The 19,302-nt window shown below is 36.9% G+C and overlaps 1 protein-coding gene across 1 annotated transcript in view; it reads right to left on the bottom strand.

The window, feature by feature from the left end:
* Positions 1 to 2,928: 2,928 nt before the first annotated feature.
* Positions 2,929 to 19,302, bottom strand: part of CBLB (Cbl proto-oncogene B) — a 217,033-nt gene continuing 200,659 nt past the window's right edge. Inside the window, exon 18 of the mRNA XM_082654577.1 lies at positions 2,929 to 3,616. Coding sequence (XP_082510703.1) covers positions 3,357 to 3,616 — 260 coding nt within the window. The 3' untranslated portion in view covers positions 2,929 to 3,356. The remainder of the gene's footprint in view (positions 3,617 to 19,302) is intronic.

Raw genomic sequence — 19,302 nt, 5'->3', positions numbered from 1 at the left:
AAAAAAGGCATTAAAAAAATAAAATAGTAAATTGGGAAGAAAACCCTTCACTCAACTGCTGTCATTTTCTGGAAACTTTTCCTAGAAGCATTAAAATTCCAGGTCAACAGGCAGTATCTGTATTGTTGAAAACATACTGTAATTTGCTTCCAAATCTGTCAGCGTAAGAGAAAGATTAAATTTTTAACCAGGTTAGATAATTCAGTGCAAATTAAAGCTTCAAGTTGAAGATCCGAGAGGAAAAATAATGTCCAAACTGTGGGAAATGCTTCTGGAACTGAAAGAGAAAAAATTCACATTACGAAAAAATCTTTGCAAGTGTTCTTGTGTGTGAAATATTGAGTTAACCAATGGGCCCTTTGAAGTTGCAGTTAGGGCTCTACTACTCTTTGCAATATAGGCAAGGGAATATGGATGGGGAGGGGCTCAAGGTCATCTTTGTGGAAGGAAGTTCAAGATCACCGTAAGCACTGCTGATTCAATTCTAGAAAATCTGGCTAGGATAGATATTACAGACATCAAGGGGAAAAAGAGATTGTGGAGATTAATTTACTGGACTGTCTTTGAGGATAAGTATTTCTACCCCCAGAATATGTTGGGGGACAGGGGAGAGCAGGTTAATGTTGGCCACAATCTGTTTTAATTATATGAATTATATATCATACTGGCTTTAAAAATAATCATATTACCAAGTCTTGAGACATGGGAGGAATGTCAAACTTCTTGGATCACAGTGAAACCAAACCTGGTTCATTTCCAACCATTAATGGCTAGTCACTTTTATAATTTAAAAATGTATTTTGGTTTAATTATTTCCTAAAAAAAAACTTTTGAGTTTGATAAGTCATAGGTAATAGGTAGCAATAGGTTTTTCATGATAATGTTTGATAGAAAGTTTCGCTCTTTCCATTCCATACAAAATTTTGATTCGTTCTTTTTAATGATAAAACTAATTGTTGCTATTGAGTACTAGATACAGAGAGATTTTGGTGGAGGCTAGTAAGTTTTCTTTGCAAAATAGATTTTTAAAAATTCAGGCCTAAATTTTCTATATTGTCACCAGTCTTCTTCTAATCCTCACTGGGAATTTTCACATTTTTGAGAATTGTTTGAATGAGAATATACTATACTTCCTAACATTCGTATTTTACATCCTTCCCTAATCTATTAAGAATGTTATAACAATATTATCACAATGAAGTGGCAACTTTTGGCTTTTAGACTGTACCTAAGATCAGCAAGTCATAAAAAAAAAGAACCACAGTGCTATTGCAACATGACATCAGAAACTAATAAATGAAAAAGCATGATGACATAACATGGGGTTCATAAAGCAATGGAGAATTAGCCAATGCACTTTTTAAAAGTGTAAAAAACTGCCCTCATATACCTACTTACAGGAAGAACATCTAAAGCAAATTAAAAATTCTCTTCCAGGGACATGAACCAGCTCAGAATCAGCTGAAGAAATTAAAATATAAGCACAAACTATCCAAGGCCTGTGACTCCTCAGGTACCTCATGTCAGGAGATCAAACTGTCAAGTAAGGGCACATGTCAGCTCACAAAGGAATGCGTTAGTTCCCTCCCCAGGTCAATGCAATGACTACACAAGTCTTGACTGTTAATTTCCTTTGGCTCTGCCACATGTTTGGTTACATGCTTTCAAATCCTGAAGAAAGACTCACTATGAGATGCATCTTTTTACATCACACTGTGTGAAGTTAAAGGAGTGGCAGAAACGTGCACAAACCTGCAATCAGTCCACGTTTAGGAAGCCTTCTGTGGGTTCAAGCATTTAACACAGACCTGGTTTTGTCTAGTTTCTTCACTAAATAAGAAAAAAAAAAAAGCAGATTGCCTGAAAATTCTAAAGCGCTGGTGGAACCCTTCCAGGCTTTGTCCAGCAGAGACACTTTCACCATCAAAAGGGCAGATAAAGGATAACAGAATATTACAATGGAATCAGTTTGTGACGGTTTGTGCTTTAAGAACACAGTGCCTGACAGCGTGGAGCACATCATAGATGCCCAATAAATATTTGTAGGTTTATTAAAAGTAATAACACGGTTTCTGAAGAACCAACCTCCATTTTGCAAAAAAGGCAAAACTATATAAATGTCTTATACCTGACTGGATGGAGCAATGTGGAGCAATGAATGAGAGAATCGAAAAATTAAATACGAACTCTAATTTGATGGGAGAGAGAAAATTACTAAGAATTTTGCAAAAGAAAAATAAACAGTGCCACAGTAGCATTAGCACTTAACAGTGCGTCAAAGATGTAACGTTTCCACTGCAATATGAACTGGTTCCTAAACTTTTTAGGTACCAGAGTGTAATCACTCAAACAGGAAATGAACTCGATTCCACTTCGGGAAAGGTATGGTGATAGTTTTATCTGAAAATTATTAATGTATTTCTGGGAGACGGCCCTCTTATTCAGCATGCCTCAAGGTAATGCGGCATAAATATCAGGGGACCTCATTATACAACTTCAATACGGCATTGTCATGTGCAAGCGTATTCTCCCACCTCTGCGGTAGTTGCTTTCTAATATTGTAGGTTTTTGTTTTTAGCGCCGTGACACCCCTGGGATGACAAAGATGAGAGTGTGGAAGATCACAAAACTTACACAAAAAGGGAAGCTCTTCTATATTATATGAAAACCCCTTATAAAAGGCATTCATTGACCAAAAAATGCTTTATACATTCAGATTTTTACCCATCTCTCAACAGTGATGGTTTCCAAAGAAAAGACTCAGTAGTGAAGGCCACACACTTTTTTTGCATTAATTTGATACGTTGAAAATCAGAACCTTTAAAGCATCTTGTAAATGGGAGAAATGGAACTGGACCTGGGTTTGGGGGTGGGTGGGTGGGATGGGAGCGATCAAAATGAATATGTGACTTAGCTGTTGACGCAGACAGCAAGGGAGTTGGTAGAAAATGTTACAGCAGACCTGACCACTGTACAGAGGGTCTATCAAGAACACAGTACAGGTATCAAAAAAGTCCCCAAACAAAACTAAAAAACAAACTGCAACTTTGCCAACTTGTAAACAAGGAAAAGCATTTCACAGATTCAAAGTTCAAGGGAAGTAAACGTCTTTAAATTATTTTTGTCAGTTCAACCCTGATTTAGAAGTATGGCTAGCAAAAATAAGGAAGCCGTGGCCATTGGCATCCTGAGCAAGAAGCTGTCTTCTGAGAAGCAGCACTTCCGAGCCTTTCTCTTCTCAAGATGCCACGTGAGGAGGAGACGTTCTCTCTTGAATTCCATCTCACTTTTCTCCTTTCCACACATCTGGAATATTCAGCAATTGCTTTGTGTTCTGGTGTTTACAGTCCTGGCTGCTATAGATTTAGACGTGGGGAGACGGGAGGGGGGAAGGCAAATTCTCGGAGGATGCTACGGGCCACTTCGACATTATTCTGGGCTATCTCTAAGGCTCTCTTAACTTCTTCAAAGGCATAACCCTCTCCCATGAGTTTTGCAATTTTCGCATCGACATTTTCCAATGCTGCCTCAGGCCCGTGGGGTTTTCTGTGGTGAATTTCTGGTGCAGTCCTGCGGGGTCGTGGTTTAGGAGGTCTGGCTGGTGCTTGTGAACCATCTGCATAGATTTTTAAAGAGATATTTAAATAATGAGCTAAAAATAAAGATATTATACATTAGTATGATCTCATTATTTTATATGAAAACAGTTTTTCATTGTTTCTACAAAAACCATTTTCCATTCTGTATATACTACGGTTGGATAGGTTATATTGTCCCCATTTTGAACGTCAAGAAAACTAAGGTAGGGTGTGTTGGAAATTTAACTGAGAAATTAACACAAAATTTTTCCCAATTCTACATATTGTTCTTTAAACCATATGAAATAAAAGATACAGAAGGAAAAAAAACAAAAATAACTGGAACAGAAAAGCTTTCACTTTGGCAATGCAGCTCGCCCTTCTCTACTATGGTGGAGGCACTTCCTTGGGAAGTTTCTACCAGAGGAAACTGTTACCAGCTCGTGGATACTCCTGGCAGAACATCCCCACCAGGCCCTACACCCCACCCATGTCAGAGCAAAACTCCTGAGAAATATGCTTTGTAGCATATTTTTCAAGTTAATAATGCTGTAAAGTGATACCTTGCTGATGCTAGGGGGGAAATAATGAAATAGTAGATGCTTTGAGTCTGCTATTAGTCCATAGGTTGGACAGAAGTAAACTCAGTGCTTTGCTGAAATACTTTATCCAGATTCCAATGTAGAACGCTTAGCCTGAGAAAAAGCAAAGCCAGCAGAAACATTAGTGGAGAACTCGGTTCCAGATCAGTCCCCTGATAATAGTTTCTCAAAGTTAAACCCAATGACACTGGTATCCATGAATGGAAAGTAATCTTATTAGGAGAAAAGAAAGTTAGTTAATAGACCACCATCCCATACAGATCACCAGGAGATGGGCTAGTAACTTGAGGTGGCACTTTTATCATGGATTTCCATTTATCTGTATCTGACTTAATATCAAAAGCCTAGATTTTTAAAAAAGGTTAAAAATTGTCAAAGTTATTCCATGAAACATTTATGGGTTTAAGATACAGTAGACGCCAACAGTTATTTAATGTTTTTCTTCTTAGACCACTGACAGGTGCCAAATTCAAGGACACAAATAAATGAAGAAGTGAGGCTAGAACCCTCTTGACTCCTGTTCTCATCCTGTCCCTCTGGGTCTCTGCTCCCTTGCCAACTTTCCTGATGGCCTATGGAAATATTATAAGATGATACTTTCAATAATAATCAAATGTAAATTATAAAGAATTATCTGATACATTATTTCATATTTTTCTCATAAGTATGATATTTTTCTCTGGGAAGGTAACTTGTAAAAAAAATATATCATCCTGTTTGCAATTCTAGCAATATCAATATAACATACACAAAACAAAAGCCTCCAGGATGAAAATATTTAGTTCTACACAAAATTGGATGATAGTCTTATTTCTAATTGTTCCTTTCTTACAGAATGATATCCAGTTTGAAAAAAATATTATAGCTGTAGATAAAGCTTACTCTGGTCATACATAAGAACACACATTAGTTTCTGGTTCTTGCTAAAGTCTATACTGTTTTGTGTATCTGTAACTAAATATCGCAAATTATTATGGTCTAGTCAATTGCATTTCTTACTGTTTTGAGATTTCATTTATTTTTCTATTAAGTATTTCCATTATGTCATGCAGAGAGGGATAATAAATTATGCTTTGCTTCTAATTACTTCCAAAAACTATTAGAGATTCTAGCAAGCTTTCCTTTAATCAGTTACCACAGAATTTATACATTGAAATATTGTCTGTTCTGACTTACTTTTAGGTGAGAAGAGTATCTAGAATTAAACACAAGTTTAAATTCCTTGTATTCTACTGGTAATTTTCGAAGAACTTTTCTAATATTGTTATTTTGTTTCTGTCTGAATACTGAGAAGGGCACGTGAATATCAAGCATCTCTGAAAAGTACAGCTATGAATACTACTAAACTGGGAAAGATGCTGTGGCAGCGAGAGACCCATCTAACAGTATAATTGGAAATTAAGTCTTAAGATTTAGAGCTTCTAGATGTAATAAACATGTGTCTTTGATCTTGGCAGATGGCACCTGTCACCAGGAAAACCCCCCCAAGAAATCTATCCACTCTGTGAGGCTGCTATAATTAATACTGGCCAAATGCAATGGAATTTGCAGATGATAAATTTTATTTGAGAAAGCTATTCTTTTCTTGAAAAAAAATAAGTACTAAACATAATTCAGGAAGGCTAAGTTAGGTTAAACCAAATGTTAGGGAAAACACACACACACACACAAAAAGATTAAATCAAAACTAGCTAGAGGAGTGAAGGTATCTCTGATCTATCTGTAATACCAACTAGAGGAAATGATTCAAACCATCTCTGGAAGGAATCACAATAGATTTTGAAGATATTTTCAGTAAAAAAAGAAAAAACTTTGAAGCAAAGATTAATTTTTCCAAAAGATAGATTTTTTTCCTTTTAAACACAAAACTCATATATCCCAACTCATTTAATCCTAGTCCTCATTGCCCTAACTCAAAATCTGTTTCCCCGAAACAGTGCTGACATCTCTTTGGAATCTTACAAATGCCCAGAGTTGAACTGTATCATGTATTAGAGCCCACAAATGGAAGTAACGTGGAAGCTTTGTTGCAACTTTTTGCCACCTGTTATATACATTTCTATTTATTGCTGAATATTTATTCAATTTGGAACGTTTTAATTTTTTGTTTGTTTTAATTGGATAGTGTAGCTCTGCACCAGGTAACTGATGACAGCTACAACTTTTCAAGATGAGGATGTTGGTGACGAGCACCGAGGTTGGTTAGATGCATCTCAGTTTGGCCGCTAAGATTTTGAGTGACTTTGAGTTAAGCAGTTTACTTTCATAATTCTCACTCTCCAAATCTACTAAGTATTATTTGTAATGATAACCACTATACTACAGTGCTATAGAACAGCAGTTACTATGAATTAATAGGAATTCAAATGTGGAAGAGGACAAAAACCTGGAATTTGTAGTGAGTGCCTAGTTCTATATGAAACTTTTAAGCAAGATATTAACAAGAAAGATCTGTTACAACCTGAACTAATAGTAAAAGCCGTTAAAAAAAAAACAGGCAATTTTCATGCTGATCATTACAGCAAAGCACTTAAAGCCAATCCCTCTTTCTAGACACCTCTTCTTAAACCTCATGAACAGCCTTCATTGTTTCCACTTCTTCTTTCTCACAATGTCTAAAAGAGGAGATACCAGGTCCTTATTCACTTTGTAATGTGTAGATGATGCAAAGGAGCAATGAAGCAGCAGATGAACCTCTCTCAGAGTTCTCCCAAAGCTGCTATGTTGTAGTTTTGGAGTACACTGGAATGACTATGAATTTTGCCAGCGCTATGGGGACTTCTGTACCTGAATACATGTCATCCTTAGAAATGTGATTGGAAGGACATGTTTTATTCTGGTGCTGCTGTCCGTGCTCATGGTATTTTTGAACTCCTATGAGCAAGGGCAACAACATCCAAATAAGTGCAAGAAGGTGTGGAGCCATAGGCTATAAACAGTACATCTTCCTGGAGCACTAATTTTACTCAAGGATATGAGAGAGTTAATATTTTTAAATATGAAAATAAATGTAGATATACCAAGTAAAATGCAAAATTTCTATAAATTGTTGAAATAATACAGACTTCGAAGCAATTTCCTGCATGTGATTGTCCACTTTTAGTTAAATCTCTAGTCCCCATGTCATTCGGAGTTAGCTCTTTGGTGGGGAGAAAGATTTGAGAAGCAATAGTTTGACAGCATATAAAAATGGACTATCAATCATACAATAATTTAAAATGACGTTAAAAAAATTTAATGATGTGGTGAGAAACTTATGATACTATGTTGTACTGTGGAGTATGATCTCCACTGTGTGAACATGTGTATGGACAGATCATTAGAAAGAAGGACTCCAAAATGGCAATAATGTTCCTTACTGATGACAGGGTTCTAAGTGACTTTTCTTGTTTTTTTTTAATTCTACTTTGTTCTCTAATGTGTATGTACCACTTTCATAACTTTAAAAAAAGCCTCAGATCCCATCTGTTGGTTTTACAGGTCTGAGCTGCTCAAGAATCTAAGACAGAGATTGATTTTGCTGGTATAAAAAGTACAGAAAGTACATAGTGGCTTCCTAAATTCATGTGAAAAATGATCACAATCCAGGTTTTGAAATCTCTACTACAATTTTAGAATTCTTAGTACCCTCTTCTATCACTACTCATTTGGTTTTATGATTGGCTATCTCCAAACTCAGCTTAGCAATCACTGTTATATGAATGTGTAAGTTAAAGTTTTTTTTTTTTTTTGCCACACGCAGGCCTCTCACTGTTGTGGCCTCTCCCGTTGCGGAGCACAGGCTCTGGACGCGCAGGCTCAGCGGCCATGGCTCACGGGCCCAGCTGCTCTGCGGCATGTGGGATCTTCCTGGACCGGGGCACAAACCCGTGTCCCCTGCGTCGGCAGGCGGACTCTCAGCCACTGCGCCACCAGGGAAGCCCGTGAGTTAAGTTTTTAAACCTAATTTTTGGCCTGACTGACTACTGGTGGGATTACAACATAAACTTGGCTAACAACAACATAAATGGGTGCACAGCCTACTGATTCAAAGCACAGCCTACTGACTCAAATCCTATCAATCAATCATTTACTAGCTGTGAGACCTTGGGTAAATTACTAAACTTTGTTGTGTCTCACTTACTTCTATAAATTGACATTAATAATACCTATTTCAGAGGGGTTGTGGGAAATAAAATTAAGACTAGATCTGTATTGTATAGTAAATTTACATTCATTTATTTATATTTTATATATAACATTACATTGTATTATATAAACTACTCAACATTAATATACAATATATAAACAATTATATAAAATGTTTTGTATGTGCAACTATAAATATAACAATGTTAGGTATTAAATTCTCTGTTTATATTTAAAACTGTATGTAATATTTTTTAAAGTCTGAGACATAATCTCTAGTAATTCAATGATACTTGGGATGGACATCAAGACTCTTAGATTACAGATATGTTCAAGTATAACAATAGCTGAGAATTAAAAGAAAAAAATATTGGAAGAATCAATATTGTCAAAATGACCATACTACCCAAGGCAATCTACAGATTGATTCAATGCAATCCCTATCAAATTACCAATGGCATTTTTCACAGAACTAGAAGAAAAAAATCTTAAAATGTGTATGGAGACACAAAAGACCCCGAATAGCCAAAGCAATCCTGGGAAAGAAGAACCGAGCTGGAGGAATCAGTCTCCCTGACTTCAGACTATACTACAAAGCTACAGTAATCAAGACAGTATGGTACTGGCACAAAAACAGAAATGCAGATCAATGGAACAGGATAGAAAGCCCAGAGATTAAACCCACACACATATGGTCACCTTATTTTTGACAAAGGTGGCAAGAATATACAATGGAGAAAAGACAGCCTCTTCAATAAGTGGTGCTGGGAAAACTGGACAGCTACATGTAAAAGAATGAAATTAGAACACTCCCTAACACCATACACAAAAATAAACTCAAAATGGATTAAAGACCTAAATGTAAGGCTAGACACTATAAAACTCTTACAGTGTTCTGCCTATGTTTTCCTCTATGACATAAATCACAGCAAGATCCTTTTTGAGCCACCTCCTAGAGAAATGGAAACAAAAACAAAAATAAACAAATGGGACCTAATGGAACTTCAAAGCTTTTGCACAGCAAAGGAAACCATAAACAAGATGAAAAGACAACCCACAGAATGGGAGAAAATACTTGCAAACAATGTAACTGACAAGGGATTAATCTACAAAATTTACAAAGAGCTCATGCAGCTCAATATCCAAAAAACAAACAACCCAATCAAAAAATGGGCAGAAGACCTAAATAGACATTTCTCCAAAGAAAACATACAGATGCCAAGAGGCACATGAAAAGATGCTTAACATCACTAATTATTAGAGAAATGCTAATCAAAACTACAATGAGATATCACCTCACACCAGTCAGAATGGCAATCATGAAAAAGTCTACAAACAATAAATGTTGGAGAGAGTGTGGAGAAAAGGGAACCCTCCTACACTGTTGGTGGGAACGTGAATGGTTACAGCCACTATGGAGAACAGTATGGAGGTTCCTTAAAAAGTTAAAAATAGAGCTACCATATGGCCCTGCAATCCCACACATATATCCAGAGAAAAACATGATCTGAAAAGCTATATGCACCCCAGTGTTCCTTGCAGCACTGTTAACAATAGCCAGACATGGAAGCAAACTACATGTCCATTGACAGAAGAATAAGATGTGGTACATATATACAATGGAATATTACTCAGTCATTAAAAAAGAATGGAATAATGCCATTTGCAGCAACATGGATGGACCTGGAGATTATCATACTAAGTGAAGTAAGTCAGACAAAGAAAGACAAATATCATATGATATCACTTATATATGGAATCTAAAAAAATGATACAAATGAACTTGTTTACAAAACAGAAACAGACTTAGAAAAAACTTATGGTTACCAGAGGGGAAGGGTTGGGGGAGAGGGATAGATTGGGAGTTTGGGATTGACACGTACACTCTGCTATATTTAAAATAGATAATCAACAAGGACCTACTGTATAGCACAGGGAACTCTGCTCAATACTCTGTAATAAACTAAATGGGAAAAGAATTTGAAAAAGAATAGAAAAAGAATAGATACATGTATATGTATATGTATAACTGAATCACTTCACAGTATACCTGAAACTAACACAACATTGTTAATCAACTATACTACAATATAAAATAAAAAGTAAAAAAATATTTTTATTAGACCTGTATCTTATAGTAAATTTACATTTAAACTACTCAAAACATTAATATACAATATAGACACTATTATATAAAATATATTTTACATGTGCAACTATAAATACAATAATGTATGTTATGTATTAAGTTATCTCTGTTATCTGTATTTAAAATACTTAGCATAACATTTGTCCCATAGTAAGTGCTTAACAAATTTTAAAAATGATTACTACATACAATTTGAGACATAATCTCTAAAATTATTTAGTAATTCATTGACTATACTTGGGATGGACATCAAGACTCTTAGACTACAGATTTTTTCAGATTTTTTCAAGTATAACAATATCTGAGAATTAAAAGAAAAAATATAAATTAACTTATCAAGGCATAAAAGAAATCTCATACACATCATCATTATGACTTTGCTACTCTCCTGTAAGTTGGAACAATTATTTCTGGAACTCATTTATGTAAACTTGAATTGCTTCCACTACAGATATACTATTTAATTTTAGAAGGACATGTTTTTATACTACTGAATTTTAGGACATGTTTTAATACACAGTTTTCACTAAATTACAAATAAAATATCTTCACATACACTAAGGTAGGTAATTATGATTGTAAGGGCCAAGGTTATGACATAACTTTTTTAATACATCCAGAAAATGGTTATAAAAGAACTACATTAGTATTAGATTTGTAAGAAAACTGACCCCATGTTCAGTGGTTTTAAAACTGAAGCTGTATGTAAGGAAAAACATTTTAGGTAGTTGAACTATGGTAAAACTCTGTAATGCAGCAATTTCCTTTGTTGAAACACAAAACAAAATCTTAAAAACACCGTTTATCTTAAAACATCACTTATAACAATACACAACTCCCACTCTTATGTGAAATGAAGCCGTGATTTCCAGTTGAGGTCTTAATATAAAATTCATTCAACATCTGGGCACTTTTCCTTTAAGCTAGTAAAGGAAAAGTAGTATTGGAATTAATTCCTTTTATGAGACCTCCTTTATTTTGTAGGTATACTTGGCAATAATATCTGTTACCAGTTATAAACACATTTAATACAAGTCATATTCTGAAATTCTAGTGTTATTTTTAAGTATTACCTTGAACGTCCTTTTAAATACTAAGAATATTAAAAAAAAAATCTCAAGAGCTCAGCTGTACTTCATCAGCATGAGCACAAACACATCATCATTACGACTTTATATTCTAATATAAGTTGGATTCCCTGGGTTTTTAAAGAATGGTATTCAAACTGTAGCACATTATATCTTACCACAAGAGAAAAGCAAACTTAAAAATGTCTAAAAACTCATGCATAGCTAGTACAGACATGAACCCTATGTGAAGAAATAAGCAGACTATTAGCAAAAACATTTGGCCCATATAAGGTATATGTAAGTTTAACACATGCCGGTAAAATCCACATATTCTGATTATCATTATGACATATTCATATCATTAAATATTGTTACATCTACAAACTTCAGAAAATTATAAACTTTTATGGGGGGAGGAATAAAACATTTGGAAGGCTCTTTGTATATGTAGACATACATTTACATGCACACATCCTTTTTAGAAAAAGGAAAATATTTTTAAATCAATTAAATTTTTTGAGTTATTTTCATAGAAAGCTTATATACGTAAGTAAGTCACCATCAATTATTTACATCACCATAAAAAATAGGAGAAATGGAATTTATAAGATGTGGCAGTTATACCAGAATCCTCAACGATTGTCTTAAAAAGGCCTTAATATCAATAAAAACGTTACTGCAAAATAAGCACTATTAGTACCCCAAAGGCACACTGCATAGTCTTAAGTTTCTGATGGAAAGATCTAATCCAGAAGGCAAGCTGAGTCCCTCTCCTGGTGTGAAATAAACTAGTGGACAGCTTGGTAGCCCTGTGAAGCAGCATGTGAGCAAATATCTTGTTGGAAAAAAGTATCTTATTTTCTGTGGTTTGACTGTGTCTGTAAAGAGAGTTCAGGGAATAGGCTGAAATAGTTGATGTTACACCTAGCTGAGGCCCTCAGAGGTAATAATCAGGACTATTTTATCACTCAGGTAAAGCCAGTTTAGGTTTCTGGTAAATGCATATTTGGGGATGTTTCAACAGGGTTTGTGACTTAAAGTTCTTCCTTGAAATTTCTAGTGTAATACTAACTGGAATTCCTACCAGTTGAAATCATATATGTGAATGATGTCCCTCTGGGCTCAACAATACCTGCATGTTACAGTGCAAACTGTAAAGAAGCTGTGAAAATAGAGCATTTAGGCCACAACTCTTCTCATAACTTGAGTATATGTTTCTGTTAATCCAGAGCTGGTGGTACTGAATGCTATTTTAAATCAGTCATGGCACTCTTCTCAAAGTTGTATTTTAATGTTATTTCCTTAAGGGATTTGCTTCCTTCTCCTATATATATTGTAAGGTACTGTCTCTCTCCTTCTTCTTGACTTTCACATTTTTTCATCATTCTGGAAATCTACCCTTTCAAATGGAAATACAGTGTTTCAGTGGGTACCCATGGATATATCTGAAATATTGGAATGACTAGAAGTAAATTGGTAAAAACAGCACAGACCAAAATTTGAAATGGTTAATAAAATTTTCTGTTTGTTTTTCTGAGTTATAGTCAAATGTAAAAACTTACAAAACTGCAGAGGGATTTTTGCATCTCCCATGCATGTCATCAAGTACAGAACTACTGTGCTGATAATTCTCAAAGCAGCTAAATAATTATCTTGATTCGGAAGTTACAGAATGGACAGCTCTCACTATTAACAAATCTGTGAACTGAGGTTTGAGCTTAAAAGCAAACCAAATCTAGCAATACATAAAAAGGATCATACACCATGATCAAGTGGGATTTATCCCAGGGTTGCAAGGATTGTTCAATATCCATAAATCAATCAACCATATTAAACTGAAGACTAAAAACCATATGATCATCTTAATAGATGAAAAAAAGATTTTGATAAAATTCAACATCATTTATGATAAAAAACTATCCAGAAAGTGGGCATATAGGGAACATAACCTAAACACAATAAAGACCATATAGGGCAAACCCACAACTAACATCATACTCAATGATGAAAAGTTGAAAGCATTCTCTCTAAGACCAGGAACAAGACAAGGATGCCACTCTCACCACTTTTATTCAACATAGTTTTGGAAGTCCTAGCCATGGCAATCAGAGAAGAAAAAAATAAAAAGAATCCAGATTGGAAAGGAAGAAGTAAAACTGTCAGTTTGCAGACCACTTGCTACTATACACAGAAAATCCTAAAGATGCCACCAGCAAACTGCTAGAGCTCATCAATGATTTCTGTAAATTTGCAGGATACAAAATTAATATACAGAAATCTGTCTCATTTCTATATATTAACAATGAAATATCAGAGAAATTAAGGAAACAATCCCATTTACCATCACATCAAAAAGAATACAATACCTAGGAATAAACCTACCTAAGGAGGCAAAAGACCTGTACTCTGAAAATTACAAGACACTGATGAAGGAAATTGAAGATGACACTAACAAATGGAAACCATGTTCTTAGATTGGAAGAATCAATATTGTTAAAATGACCATACTACCCAAGGCAATCTACAGATTCAATGCAAGCCCTATCAAATTACCAATGGCATTTTTCAGAGAACAAATAATTTTAAAATTTGTATTGAAACACAAAAGACCTTGAACAGTCGAAACAGAGAAAGAAGAACGGAGCTGAAGGAATCATGCTCCCTGACTTCAGACTGTACTACAAAGCTACAGTAATCAAAATAGTATGGTACTGGCACTAAAATAGACACATACATCAATGAACAGGATAGAAAACCCAGAAATAAACCCACACACTTATGGTCAATTAATATATTGGGTTGGCCAAAAAGTTCGTTCAGATTTTTCTGTAAATGTTATGGAAAAACTTGAACAAACGTTTTGGCCAACCCAATATAACAAAGTAGGCAAGAATATACGATGGAGAAAAGACAGTCTCTTCAATAAGTGGCACTGGGAAAACTGGACAGCTATATGTAAAAGAATGAAATTAGAACATTCTCTAACACCATATACAAAACTAAACTCAATGGATTTAAAAACGTAAATGTTTTTAAAACATTTTAAAACATAAAATGTTTTATAATGTTTTAAAACATAAAAAATGTTTTAAAACGTAAATGTAAGATCAGATACTATAAAACTCCTAGAGGAAAACCTAGGCAGAATGCTCTTTGACATAAACCACAGCAATATTTTTTGGATCCATCTCCTAGTGTAATGGATATAAGAGCAAAAAACCAAATGGGACCTAATTCCTGTGTTGTTGTTGTTTTTGTTTTTTTTGGCTGCACCACATTGCATGTGGAACTTCCCCAACCAGGGATTGAACCATGCCCCCTGCAGTGGAAGCACAGAGTCTTAATCACTGGACCACCAAGGAAGTCCAAATGGGACCTAATTAAACTTAAAAGATTCTGCACAGCACAGGAAATTATAAACAAAACAAAAAGACAACCTACAGAAGGGGAGAAAATCTTTGCAAATGATGTGACCAAAAAGGGATTAACTTCCAAAATATACAAACAACTCATACAGCTCAATATAAAAAAAAAAAAAAACCCAATCAAAAAATGGGCAGAAGACCTAAATAGACATTTCTCCAAAGATGACACACAGATGGCCAAGAGGCACATGGAAAGATGCTCAACACCGCTAACAGAGAAATGCAAATGAAAACTACAATGTGGTATCACCTCACACCAGTCAGAATGGCCATCATCAAAATGTCTACAAATAATAAATGCTGGAGAGAGTGTGGAGAAAAGGGGACCCTCCTACACTGTTGGTGGGAATGTAAATTGGTGCAGTCATTATGGAGAACAGTAGGAAGGTTCCTTAAAAAACTAAAAATTGAGTTACCATATGATCCAGCAATCCCATTCCTGGGCATATATCTGGAAAAGACAAACTAATTCAAAAAGACAGATGCACCTCAGTGTTCATAGCAGCACTGTTTACAACAGCCAAGACGTGGAAGCAACCTAGGTGTTCATCAACAGAAGAATGGATAAAGAAGATGTGGAGGACGAGGGGAAGATGGCGGAAGAGTAAGACGCGGAGATCACCTTCCTCCCCACAGATACACCAGAAATACATCTACATGAGGAACAACTCCTACAGAACACCTACTGAATGCTGGCAGAAGACGTCAGACCTCCCAAAAAGCAAGAAACTCCCCATGTACCTAGGTAGGGCAAAAGAAAAAAGAATAAACAGAGACAAAAGAATAGGGACGGGACCTGCACCAGTGGGAGGGAGCTGTGAAGGAGGAAAGGTTTCCACACACTAGGAAGCCCCTTCGTGGGTGGAGACTGCGGGTGGCAGAGGGGGGAAGCTTCGAAGCCACGGAGGAGAGCGCAGCAACGGATGCGGAGGGCAAAGTGGGGAGATTCCCGCACAGAGGATCGGTGCCGAACGGCACTCACCAGCCCAAGAGGCTTCTCTGTTCACCCGCTGGGGTGGGTGGGGCTGCGAGCTGAGGCTCGGGCTTTGGTCAGAGCTCAGGGAGAGGACTGGGGTTGGCGGCATGAACACAGCCTGAAAGGGTTAGTGCACCACGGCTACCCGGGAGGGAGTCCTGGAAAAGGTCTGGATCTATCAAAGAGGCAAGAGACTTTTTCTTCCCTTTGTTTCCTGGTGTGCGAGGAGAGGGGATTAAGAGCGCTGCTTAAAGGAGCTCCAGAGATGGGCACGAGCCGCAGCTAAAAGCGCAGACCCAAGAGACGGGCAGGAGATGCTAAGGCTGCTGCTGCCGCCACCAAGAAGCCTATGTGAGAGCACAGGTCACTATCCGCACGTCCCGTCTGGGGAGCCTGTGCAGCCGGCCACTGCCAGGTTCCCGGGATCCAGGGACAACTTTCGCAGGAGAACGCACGGCGAGCCTCAGGCTGGTGCAACACATGCCGGCCTCTGCCGCCACAGGCTCACCCCTCACTCCGTGCCCCTCCCTCCCCTTGGCCTGAGTGAGCCAGAACCCCCGAATCAGCAGCTCCTTTAACCTCGTCCTGTCTGAGCGGAAAACAGACAAGCTCCGGCGACCTACACGCAGAGGCAGGGCCAAATCCAAAGCTGAGCCCCTGGGAGCTGTGAGAACAAAGAAGAGAAAGGGAAATCTCTCCCAGCAGCCTCAGAAGCAGCGGATTAAAGCTCCAAATCAACTTGATGTACCTGCATCTGTGGAATACGTCAATAGACGAATCATCCCAAATTGAGGACCGTGTGGATGAAAGGCTCTCGGTGCTGCAGCCAGGAGTCAGTGCTGTGCCTCTGAGGTGGGAGAGCCAACAAGAGACTTCCCAGCTCCACATAATATCAAACGGCAAAAATCTCCCGGAGATCTCCATCTCAACACCAGCACCCAGCTTCACTCAACGACCAGCAAGCTACAGTGCTGGACACCCTATGCCAAACAACTAGCAAAACAGGAACACAACCCCACCCATTAGAAGAGCGGCTGCCTAAAATCATAATAAGTCCACAGACACACCAAAACACACCACCAGACGTGGACCTGCCCACCAGAGAGACAAAATCCAGCCTCATCCACCAGAACACAGGCACTAGGCCCCTCCACCAGGAAACCTACACAACCCACTGAACCAACCTTACCACTGGGGACAGACACCAAAAACAACGGGAACTACGAACCTGCAGCCTGCAAATAGGAGACCCCAAACACAGTAAGATAAGCAAAATGAGAAGACAGAAAAACACAGCAGATGAAGGAGCAAGATAAAAACCCACCAGACCTAACAAATGAAGAGGAAATAGGCAGTCTACGTGAAAAAGAATTCAGAATAATGATAGTAAAGATGATCTAAAATCTTGGAAATAGAATAGACAAAATGCAAGAAACATTTAACAAGGACCTAGAACTAAAGATGAAACAAACAACGATGAACAACAAAATAAATGAAATGAAAAATACTCTAGATGGGATCAACAGCAGAATAACTGAGGCAGAAGAACGGATAAGTGACCTGGAAGATAAAATAGTGGAAATAACTACTGCAGAGCAAAACAAAGAAAAAAGAATGAAAAGAACTGAGGACAGTCCCAGAGACCTCTGGGACAACATTAAACACACCAACATTTGAATTATAGGGGTTCCAGAAGAAGAAGAGAAAAAGAAAGGGACTGAGAAAATATTTGAAGAGATTATAGTTGAAAACTTCCCTAATATGGGAAAGGAAATAGTTAATCAAGTCCAGGAAGCACAGAGAGTCCCATACAGGATAAATCCAAGGAGAAATACGCCAAGACACATATTAATCAAACTGTCGAAAGTTAAATACAAAGAAAGCATATTAAAAGCAGCAAGGGAAAAACAACAAATAACACACAAGGGAATCCCCATAAGGTTAACAGCTGATCTCTCAGCAGAAACCCTACAAGCCAGAAGGGAGTGGCAGGACATACTGAAAGTGATGAAGGAGAAAAACCTGCAACCAAGATTACTCTACCCAGCAAGGATCTCATTCAGATTTGATAGAGAAATTAAAACCTTTACAGACAAGCAAAAGATGAGAGAGTTCAGCACCACCAAACCACCTTTACAACAAATGCTAAAGGAACTTCTCTAGGCAAGAAACAAAAGAGAAGGAAAAGACCTACAATAACGAACCCAAAACAATTTAGAAAATGGGAATAGGAACATACATGTCGATAATTACCTTAAATGTAAATGGACTAAATGCTCCCACCAAAAGACACAGATTGGCTGAATGCATACAAAAACAAGACCCATATATTTGCTGTCTACAAGAGACCCACTTCAGACCTAGAGACACATACACTCTGAAAGTAAGGGGATGGAAAAAGATATTCCATGCAAATGGAAACCAAAAGAAAGCTGGAGTAGCAATTCTCATATCACACAAAATAGACTTTAAAATAAAGACTATTATAAGGGACAAAGAAGGACACTACATAATGATCAAGGGATCGATCCAAGAAGAAGATATAACAATTGTAAATATTTATGCACCCAACATAGGAGCACCTCAATACATAAGGCAAATACTAACAGCCATAAAAGGGGAAATCAACAGTAACACATTCATAGTAGGGGACTTAAACACCCCACTTTCACCCATGGACAGATCATCCAAAATGAAAATAAATAAGGAAACACAAGCTTTAAATGATACATTCAACAAGATGGACTTAATTGATATTTATAGGACACTCCATCCAAAAACAACAGAATACACATTTTTCTCAAGTGCTCATGGAACACTCTCCAGGATAGATCATATCTTGGGTCACAAATCAAGCCTTGGTAAATTTAAGAAAATTGAAATTGTATCAAGTATCTTTTCCAACCACAACGCTATGAGACTAGATATCAATTACAGGAAAAGATCTGTAAAAACTACAAACACATGGAGGCTAAACAATACACTACTTAATAACGAAGTGATCACTGAAGAAATCAAAGAGGAAATCAAAAAATACCTAAAAACAAATGACAGTGGAGACACGACGACCCAAAACCTATGGGATGCAGCAAAAGCAGTTCTAAGAGGGACCTTTATAGCAATACAAGTTCACCTTAAGAAACAGGAAACATCTCGAATAAACAACCTAACCTTGCACCTAAAGCAATTAGAGAAAGAAGAACAAAAAAACCCCAAATTAGCAGAAGGAAAGAAATCATAAAAAGCACATCAGAAATAAATGAAAAAGAAATGAAGGAAACGATAGCAAAGATCAATAAAACTAAAAGCTGGTTCTTTGAGAAGATAAACAAAATTGATAAACCATTAGCCAGAGTCATCAAGAAAAAAAGGGA

This window comes from Grampus griseus, assembly GCF_964374135.1.
Source record: "Grampus griseus genome assembly, chromosome: 5".
Lineage (NCBI taxonomy): Eukaryota > Metazoa > Chordata > Mammalia > Artiodactyla > Delphinidae > Grampus > Grampus griseus.
This window is presented reverse-complemented; position numbering and strand designations above follow the sequence as displayed.